This window comes from Loxodonta africana, chromosome 15 (genome assembly GCF_030014295.1).
Source record: "Loxodonta africana isolate mLoxAfr1 chromosome 15, mLoxAfr1.hap2, whole genome shotgun sequence".
NCBI lineage: Eukaryota > Metazoa > Chordata > Mammalia > Proboscidea > Elephantidae > Loxodonta > Loxodonta africana.
In genome coordinates this window covers 27,194,766-27,205,419 of record NC_087356.1, presented here as the reverse complement: position 1 = coordinate 27,205,419, position 10,654 = coordinate 27,194,766, and the positions used below count along the sequence as shown (strand labels likewise).

At 36.6% G+C, this 10,654-nt stretch overlaps 1 protein-coding gene across 21 annotated transcripts in view; it reads left to right on the top strand.

Moving 5' to 3' along the window:
- The window catches only part of EXOC6B (exocyst complex component 6B), a 712,770-nt gene that overhangs the window by 582,373 nt on the left and 119,743 nt on the right, over window positions 1-10,654 (top strand). The window contains exon 21 of one of the 21 annotated variants that reach the window (XM_023552765.2): window positions 9,009-10,650. The exons of the other annotated variants lie outside the window; for them this stretch is intronic. Within the exon in view, the coding sequence (XP_023408533.1) occupies window positions 9,009-9,056 (48 nt within the window). The 3' untranslated portion in view covers window positions 9,057-10,650. Of the gene's footprint in view, window positions 1-9,008; window positions 10,651-10,654 lie in introns of those variants that run through there. 21 annotated transcript variants of the gene reach the window in all.

The window sequence follows — 10,654 nt, the reverse complement described above, 5'->3', positions numbered from 1 at the left end:
AACAAATGGTGCTGGAACAATTGGATTGCCGTATGCAAAAAAAAAAAAAAAGAACCCTCAGTCTATACTTTAACCATACACAAAAATTAACACAAAGTGGATCACAGACCAAAATGTAAAACCTAACACTACAAAATTTCTGGGAGGGGGGGAGGGGAACAGAAGAAAATCTCTATGAGCTTGAGTAGGCATGATCCATAAAAAGAAATATTGATAATTGGACTTCAACAAAATGAAAATTTTCTGCTTTTCAAAAGACACTGTTAAGAATATAAGACAAGCCACAGATTAGGAGAAAATATTTCCAAACCACATATATGACAAAGGTCATGTGTCCAGAATATGTTAACCCCCCCACCAAAAAAAAAAACCAAACCCATTGCCATTGGGTCAATTCCAACTCATAGCAACCCTATAGGACAGAGTAGAACTCCCACATAGGGTTTCCAAGGAGCAGCTGATGGATTCGAGCAGGCAACCTTTTAGATAGCAGTTACAGCTCCTAGCCACTGTGCCACCAGGACTCCAGAATATGTAAAGAACTCTCAAAAGTCAATACAGGTAGTTCTGACTCATGACAGCGTTCCCTTTCAACCACTCCATCATAAGTCAGTTCTGATGTAAGTGGAATACCTAATTTTTATTTATTTTTTTAGTTTTCATTATTATTGCCTTTTATGATCAGTATCTTTATAAATCCAATCTTTATTTGGGGATTGGAAACATTACATACAGTTTACAGATGTGATGACATCAGTAAGTTACACACTGCAACATTGTGCGTAGCCCACATTATTAATGATAGGATATACAAAAAAAAAAAGACGGTCATAAGTGCAGTTCGTTGTAACTCGAATACATTCTAAGTCAGGGATTACCTATAATAAAAAACCATACAAAAAAAAATGGGCAAAAATTTTGAACAAATACTTCGAAGAAGATGTAAGGATGATAAATTAACACATGAAAAAATGCTCAACACCGTTAGCCACTAGAGAAATGCAGTAAGATACCACTGTACACCTATTGGAAGGAGCCCTAGTGGTGCGGTGGTTAAGAGCTACGGCTGCTAATGGAAAGGTCGGTGATTCGAAACCACCAGCAGCTCCATGAGATGCGGCAATCTGCTTCTGTAGAGATTTACAGCCTTGGAAACCCTGTGGGGCAGCTATGAGTCAGAATCGACTCAATGGCAGTACGTTTGGTTTTTGGTTATATACCAATTGGATCCCTGGTGGCACAGTGGTTAAGAGCTATGTCTGCTAACTAAAAGGTCAGCAGTTGAAATCTACCAGCAGCTCCTTGGAAACCCTAAGGGGCGGTTCTCTGTTCTGTAGGGTCCCTATGAATCAGAATCGACTCAAAAGCGATGGGTTTGGTTTTTTGTTTCCTTATAGTCAGGATCGACTCGACGGCACTGGGTTTTTGGTGGGTGGGTATACACCTATTAAGAAGCACTGGTGATACAATGGCTAAAGTGCACAGCTGCTAACCAAAAGGCTGGTGATTCAAACCCCCAGCTGCTCCAGGGTGGAAAAGACCAGGCGATCTGCTCCTGTAAAGATTACAGCCTAGGAAACCCTATGGGGCAGTTCTGCCCAGTCCTAAAGGGTTGTATGAGTTGGAATTGACTTGATGGCACATTACAATGACATACACCTATTAAAAAAATATTTAGAATGGCTAAAATGAGGGAAAAGAAAACTGACTTACAATACCAAGTGTCATTGAGGATGTAGAGCACTGGAACTTGTGGACATCGACTTAAAATATGACCCAAAAGTCCCACTGCTAAGTATCTATCCAAGTGAAATGAAAACTTAGGTTCACAGAAAAACCTGTAAGGGAATGGTTATAGCAACTTTATTCATAATTGCCAAAAACTGCAAACACTCAAGTTCTCCTTGACACTAACCAATGAATTTAATGGAATATCAATTGAAGTCACTGTGGAGTTTTTTTTTTTTTTTTTTATGAAACTTGACAATCTAATTCTCAACCTTATCAGGAAGATATAATATGAGAATAACCAAGAAAAAATTTAATAATAGCGACTAACATTTTAGTGTTTATCATGAATTAGTACTATTTTAAGTACTTTACATACATTTATTCATTTAATCCTAGCGACTTTATCTAAGAACTGTTTGTATCACCATTTTTCAGATAAAATCCACTAGAAGAGCACAGAGAAATTAAGTAACTTGCCCAACGTCACCCAACTAGTAATTGACAGAGCTGGGATTAAAACAGCTGATTCCAGAGCCCCTGTTCTTAACCACTATGCTACCACCTGTAGGGAGAATTTGTACTACTCAATATTGAAATATTATGTAAAGCCATAAATTAAAATTATGATTTTGAAGCAAGAATGAAGTAGCGCAATGGAAAAAGAATAGTTTATCCAGAAATAGACACATGGGAACTTAACTCATGATAAAGGGGCAACTTTAGATCAGTCAGAAAGTTGTAGTAAATTATGCCAAGACAATTCATTATCTCTTGCAGGGAAAATTTAAGTTAAATCACTGCCTCATACTATGCACATAAGTAAATTCCAAATGTATTGAAGAACTAAACTTAAAAAACATTAAAAGAAAAATAGAAGAATATTTTTATATTCTCAGAGTTGGGAATGCCTTTCTAACAAAAATATAAAATCTAAAGCCATAATATAAAAGATTAACAAAACTCAGGACTTCAATATGATAGAAGACATCATAACAAAATCTATGAGAGAATATCGACAATGCTTATAATGGAACAATGGTTAATATCCAGAATATGTAAAGAATTCCAAGGACTCAATAAGACCAAAAAAAAAAAAGGCTAACAGTCCAGTAGGAAAATGATCAAAGAATGTCAACAGTTGGTTCATAAAATAAGAACTAAAAATGTCCCCCCAAAATGAAAGATACCTTCACTAATAATGCAAATTAACATAATAACAAAGTATCATTTTTAAACTATCAGATTGGTAAAAAAAAATTTTTTTTTAATTTATAGTATCTAGTACAAAAAAATTTTTTTTTTTTCCTTAGGGCAAGCTATGAGTCGGAATTGACTCGATGACACTGGGTTTGGTTTGGGTTTTGAGTAGGGCAAGGGAGTGAAAAACTATTTGAAGCCATTCCAAAACCAAACCTATTGCCATCCAATCAGTTCTAATTGATAGCAACCCTGTAGGACAGAGTAGAACTGCCCCACAGGGTTTTCAAGGAGCGTTGGTGGATTCAAACTGCTGACCTTCTTTTCACATGACTGACTCATAGCTACCCCACAGGGTTTCCAAGGCTGTAAATCTCTACAGAAGCAGATTGCCGCATCTCATGGAGCCGCTGGTGGTTTCAAATCACTGACCTTTCCGTTAGCAGCCATCACGCTTAACCACTGTGCCACCAGGGCTCCATTTGAAACCATTAGTAAGGGTATAATTTGGGGTGGTATATTTTAGGAGTTTTGGCTGTAATTATTACCTTTTTTAATTAGACTTTCCGTTTCATCTCTAGTAATCTTACCTCTAAGAACCTGTTCTAAAGAAAGATTCTCATATGTGTACAATAACATAAAAACATTTATTATAGTATTATGCATAAGAGTGAAGAATAGAACAAACTTAAATATCTATTAGTAGAATGGCTAAATTATGGAGCAGTCGTACTGTGGAATACTCTATATCCTTTAAAAAGAATGAGACAGATGTATGTACTGACATGAAAAGATCTCCAAGACAAATTAATTTTACAAAGGTAAATCACTGAATAATACTAAAGTAAAATTCCATCTGTACCTCAGAATGTATGTCTGTATGTACATGTCTGTGTATGTTCACATAACAATTAAATTATCCTTTCCTCTGAATAGTAATGAGGGTTTAGGAGGGAAAGGGGGACTTTCAACTTTTACTGGATGACCTTCTGTATTACTTAACCTCTAAGAATGTGTTCGCATATTACTTGCATACTTTTTCAAAATATAATAAATTATAGAGGATAAATTGCTGGTAGAAATCCCTGTTAGATAATTTTGTTCATCCTTTGTCTTCCTTCCTTCTGCAGACTTAGCCTCTGTAGAATAGTACTAAGAAGAATAGCCTTCTTTTCACATGACTGCAACCAATTTTCCTCAGGGAGTTAAGATCATAAGTAGAAACTGAGGGAAAAAAACAGAAAAGCATTCTGTTTATCCTGCGTTTTCCTTTGCCTAATTTCATCCCATTACACCTAGTTAGTTCTAGTCTCTTGAGATGTTTTCCTCCTCTCTCCTCCTTGATAGTCACGTTCCTTAAATACCTAGAGAATGCTCATATGATCGTGTCTTTTCTATTTCCATTTTAAAATCACTGTTGTACACGTATCTTTTATTGTAAAATACTTTTGGAAGCAGGCAAAATAGAAAGAAAAATAATTATTACAAAGCATGACATCTTCATCTGCTCCACTCTCTACCTGTCCACAATAAATACTAAAGGAATTATCTTTCTTTATATGTTTGAGAGGTTCCTTATAGTGCCCCTTCTTCCCTGTCCACGTGTGTCTTGAAGAGAGCAGTGGTCATGGCATTAGAAAGGCCAAAGAATTGAACCGTCTTGCCTTTGGCAGCTCAGAAAGTTTTTCCCTTGGAAGAATCTGAAACACCTGTTTCTTCCCCCCAAACACATCAAGGCGTCATTTCAGCAAGCTTAAACTATACTGCATTAGAAACCACCAGAAGTAAATCTATTTTTAACATATTTTTTATTTAATACCATTTAAAATTGAGGCATACATGTTCAGGATTCTGTTATAATCCGCTTGCCATATGCCCTTGGACAAATCCGTAACTACTCTATTCCTTGAGTTCTTCATCTGTAAGGGGATTTTGTTTTATTTATTTTACAGGGAAATTATGAGGCATGATTCTTATAAGAAGGACTTTTAGTAAATATTTAACTTTCACCTCCTGTAGGTATAATCTCTTTCACTATATGCTGAAAAACAATACATACTTTAAGTCTGCTTTGCTTTTCTTAATTTATTTTATGTTTAATCATCTGATCTGCTATAAAATAAATATATTGGAAGGGGCTTTAAGGTGTCTTCTGATCTAATGGTCAGGCTTAGGCAGGCAGATGCTTCAGGAGCTCAGGACAGAGTGGTCTTTTCTCTGCTTGAAAATCTAGAAAGACATATACTTCACATTTCACTTTTTTTCAGTCGTTCAGCATGAGACCCCTGATATCCAGGAAACTCTTCTTCAAGTCCTGTTCCTGTTTTTACTGTTCTTTTAAGCCCCATGTTTAAGCTAACTGTGGTGCTCCTTGAACATGGAGAATAGCTCAGCATCTATCCATGTGAACACTTCTTAGACTTGAGGAGTAGTTTTAACTTACCCATTATTTGTATTAGTTATCTATTGGTTACTCCAAAACTTCATGGCATAAAACAACACATATTTATTATTTACATTTCTGTGGGTCAGGAATCTGGGTGCAGCTTAGCTGGGCTCTCTGACGCCGGGGTCTCTCACAGTCTGCAGTCATTTCAGGGTTCTACTAGAAGGATCCGCTTCCTAGCTTTTCACGTGGTTGTTGGACGATTCTGTTCCTTACAGGTTTTTGGATTAAGGCTTCAGTTCCTCAAAGAGCTGTTAGCCAGAAACCTCCCTCAGTTCCTTGCCACATGAGCTTCTCCACAGAGCCTCTCACGTCATGGCAGCTTGCTTTGTCAGAGCAACCAAATGGGCAAGAGGGAGTATGATAGCAAAATGAAAGCCACAGTCACTGGAATGCTGTTCTACCACATTTGCATTCTTTCTAGACAGGCTTTAAGGAAGATGCTAATGCCCAAGCTGCTGACAGGTCCAGATAGGTGATGGCAAATATCCAACTGGATTTTATCAAAATAAAAACTTTCACCTACAAGTAGCTTTAGAGATTTAAGATCCACACCAATCTATAATCAGCTGAATTCACACTTAGGACCAGGATTCAAACTAGGGATTTATTCAGTGAGTCATCTGACAGGATCCTGAAATGAAATATTCCCTCAGGTCTTTCTTTTTTGTCTGGATGCCTAAAAGGTTGGAATCAAAGAGAACTTGAGGCACATCTGTCTGAGAAGTTCTGGCTTACAGAGATGATAAACCATCTTTGTTGCAGACTAAATTGATACATGTTTAAGGCTAGGCATATTTCCTTCCAGCACGAGATATCACCTGTAATGACAAGCCAGCCAGTGATAGGTTTAGTCATTACCATTACAACACTAAATGGGGTGATGTATATATAAAACAAGGCAGCAAATCTTTAGGTAACAAATTAGCAAAGCAAGGGAATTCCTTCCCTATAGGTCACACTAAAGCTTACCCATTTTAGGGGATTTAGGTGGCAGTTTGTTAGAGAGGTAAATGATCTTAACTGTCTTTTTGAGAAAGGAGGTTCAACAGTCTCCAGGGAACTTCATTCCATATTATCAACCCTTTACCTGAAGCCTGGTCTTTTTATCCTGGCCTTCTTTGAGCTCACAAACCATTCAGAACCATTACTACCTGTCGTGGATTGAATTATATCCTCCAAAAAAGTATTTATCAACTTGTTAGGCCATGATTCCCAGTATTGTATAGTTGTCCTCTATTTTGTGATTGATATGATTTTCCTATGTGTTGTAAATCCTAATCTCTGCTTGTGGTTAGTGAGGCAAGATTATATTATGTTAAAGAGGATTAGGGTGGAATGTAACACCCTTACCCAGGTCACACCCCTGACCCAGTGTAAAGGGAGTTGCCCTGGAGTGTGGCGTGCACCACCTTTTATTTCTTAAGAGATAAAAGGAAAGGGAAGGGAGCAGAGGGGGCCAGGCAGGAGGACCTCATACCACCAAGAAAGCAGCACTGGGAGCAGAGTGCATCTTTTGGACCTGGGGTCCCTGCATCTGAGAAGCTCCTAGTCCAGGGGAAGATTGATGACAAGGACCTTCCTCCAGAGCAGACAGAGAGAGAAAGCATTCCCCTGGAGCCAACTCCTTGAATTTGGACTTGCATCCTACTAGACTGTGAGAGGATAAATTTCTCTTCGTTAAAGCCATCCACTTATGGTATTTCTGTTATAGCAGCACTAGATAACTAAGACACTACTCAAAAATTAAGCCCAGCTCATTACCATTGAGTCAATTCCAACTCATAGCAACACTATAGGGCAGAGTAGAACTGCCACATAGAGTTTCCAAGACTGTAGACCTTGACGGAAATAGAGCACAGATGGGAGTTGGTGTTCAAAACGCCAGCCTTTCGCAGCTGAGTGTTTAACCACTGTGCTACCATGGCTCCTAAACCATTACTACATTATACTTATTAGATCATGATTGGAATTGTATATACGTAGACATCATTGTGTAGACATAGATATCACTGTATATACATAGACATGTACTGACACTATTAAGGAATTTTTTTTTGAGTCTTCTTCTCAAGGTTAACTCTGTTAGCTTCTTCTAGCACCTGTTTGCTGTCCCTTACACCTTGTAGTTTAAGGCATTCTTTTAATTTTCGGTAGACTTTTTCTAACATCATTCTTCTGATAGACTTAATTTCAGGTATTTTAATAGATATTTTATATAAAAGTAAATTTTGGTGCTTGTTTGCATGCCTTCTCATCCACCCCCTCACTCTAATCTCTTTTGGCAAATGGAATAGGGATTATTGGATTATGGTTTTAGGATACAGATCTTAGAAATTCCCTCAAATAGATAAATAGATATATTTAAGATCATTTATTCCCCCAAAATATCCTAACCTTTTGTAGCAAATACATTTTTTCTTTCCTTTTTTAAATTTAGTTCTTATGATTTAAAAAAAAAAGACCATTAATACCTAATAGTGTCACTTATTCTGGGAAGTCTGTAGTAAACTTAGGAGAGACAAAGAGGCAAGCAATCTTCAAAACAAAGAACGTCTAATCTGAAAATCAAGAGATTTTTGTCCCTATTTTAAATGGTAAATTGAAGCTCTGAGATTGATGGATTTGTCCTGGCTGAACGAGTTTGGGTTTTTTTTTTTTTTTGGTACCTATAGTTGCAATTGGGCACTGGTTCCACTAGATTATGCTGTGTCTTGTCTGGGCTTGTTCGGAGTTCCATTACCTTACTTCCCTGGTAACTGGTGCTGTCTTTCCCCCTTTCTCCTCCTACCTCCTGGATGACACGTACCTACTGATACTTCCCTTATAGTTTCAGTTTGGTGAAAATGAGAACCCTGCCCATTAGACTCCTTGAACGCTTTATCCATGTCGTTATAAGATAATCACAAATCTTCCTGTATTGCTTCTCCAGTCAAGTCCTGGAAGCAGACAAGATTGAAGTTATTACTCTCCATTGTGTACTTCAGCCTGGGTTTATCATAGTAACTCAAAAGGAGTAACAGCACCTTTGGGATTTGCTCTAAAGTGAGTCCCCACTGTTGCCACGTTCACCAGAGCCCCATAGGACATGGGACAAACTCTTAGGCTTGCTTTCATATTATAGGAGATACCAAGTGTTCTGCTTGATAGAATAAACTTGCTCAAAGAAATTAAATACACTCAGAGATTATGCTCTTTACTGAGCAGATTTGGGTCATTCTGGTTTTAAAATACTAATTGAAGCTGTCGTTATACCTTTTTTTTTTTTTGTCATCATCATAATGACTGAGTATCTACTAGATAAATGGCCCAGTCTCTTATAAGAGGAATACCAGAGTAGAGAACATGGATTTGTGCTTGTCATTTCATATAATATCGTCTAACATTGGACAAGAATTTAACTCCTGGGAAAAATAAATTAGGCTGGCCCCAGATGTTTTCTCTATAGAAGGGATCAGCAAACTATGGCCTACTGCCTGTTTTTGTAAATAAAGTTTTATTGGAACATAGTCATGCCCAGTCATTTACCTATTGTCTGTGACTGCTTTTGCACTACAGCAGCAAAGCTGAGTAGTCACGATGGCTAACATATGGCCCACAAAGCCTAAACTGTTTTTTCTCTGACTCTTTACAGAAAAGGCCTGCGAACTCCTGCTCTACAGCATTAAGTTCAAGAAGATAGTGAAAACCATATACAAACTTTTAAGAAAAAAAGTCTCTTGATATAATCAAGTTGTTGTTCATGTTTGAAGGCAATAGAAATACATTTTTAAAATAATTAAAAGGATGTGGTGGTATAAAAGGACTGGTAGGCCATTAAAAATCTTTACACATGTTGAAGATGAGTAATTTTTGAGAGACATGTATTTAGTATTTAAAATATTTTTATACTTAAATATTCTAAATACTTAAAAATAAGGAAGTGGGTCTGAAATCTCTAATCATATCAATCATATTATGGGATGAGAAGAAGTCAGGTAAATAGGTGCTTTTATTCTTTTTTTATTGCTATATTGTAGAGATAGATATATAAGTAACAAAACATTTACCAATTCTACATTTTTTACAGTAACATTGTGTTCATCATGTACAAATACACCACTATTTCCAAATCATTCCACTACCAGTAACAGAAATTCTGTTTCCCCTAAATAAAGACTTCCCTTTTCCCCCTCCCACTACTCCTGGTAACCAGTCATAAGCTCTAGTCTTATACATTTGCCTATTTCATATAAGTGGAATCATATAATATTTGTCCTTTTGTGACTGAATTATTTCATTTGACATAATGTTTTCAAGATTTATCCATATTGTAGCATATATCAAGAATTCATTTCTCTTTATGGCTGGGTAATATTCCATTGTATGTATATACCACATTTTGTGTATCCATTCATCTGTTGATGGAAATTTTGGTTGTTTCCATGTTTGGCTATTGTGAACACTGCTTCAGTAAACATTGGTGTACAATGTGCTCTTTTATTTTTGACAGTGGTAATTGCAGAATAGAAATTCATATTTTAAAAATTCAGTTGAGATCAGGTTATATACATTCTAAATCATTAACAAAAAACAAAATCAAAGAAAATATCTATGTAGCAAATGAAGAAAGCAAAGGGAACAACAAACAATACAAAGCAGAAAGCATAAAACTGGATGACACAAGACGAAACAAAGAATCCAGATATCAAAAAGAGACTCTGAAATGTTAAAACAAAAGAAAAATAAATGAAAGTCAAAGACATTCAAGTACATAAAATTAAAAGGAAGTAGAGGTTGTAATATTAAAATTAGTGAGCATGTTAGATGTTTGCGTATTGATTTTCAGTTAGAGATTGAAGTGCAGCTGCATTTAATTTCATTGAACGTTAGGTTATTGAGTTATCGATCAAGCAAGATCATTCAAGCCTGTAATTATAGAAAACATGTTATATAAAAAAACCTATAGAGATTGTAGTCTTAGCTGTGGGTTTTGTGTATATGCATGTGAAAGGAGAAGAAAACCTGGTTAGGAGCGCCTCTCCTGTTGCTTATAAAAGACGACATCACAGAATGCAGTCAGGTTTCTGAGGAAAGAAACACAGATGTAGGTAATTGTTGCCTGTCCTCAACATGTGCCTTCCTGATTTTGGATGCCTTAAAATTAGAGCCACATTGGTTAAACTTCTAGAGCTAAGCAATTGTATTTGATTCTGAACAGTCTGTTTCGGTTGTGAAGAGTCAATCTGAGGATGAAAGAGAAGAGTGACTATAATAAATGTTTTTTTTTTTTTTGGAGAG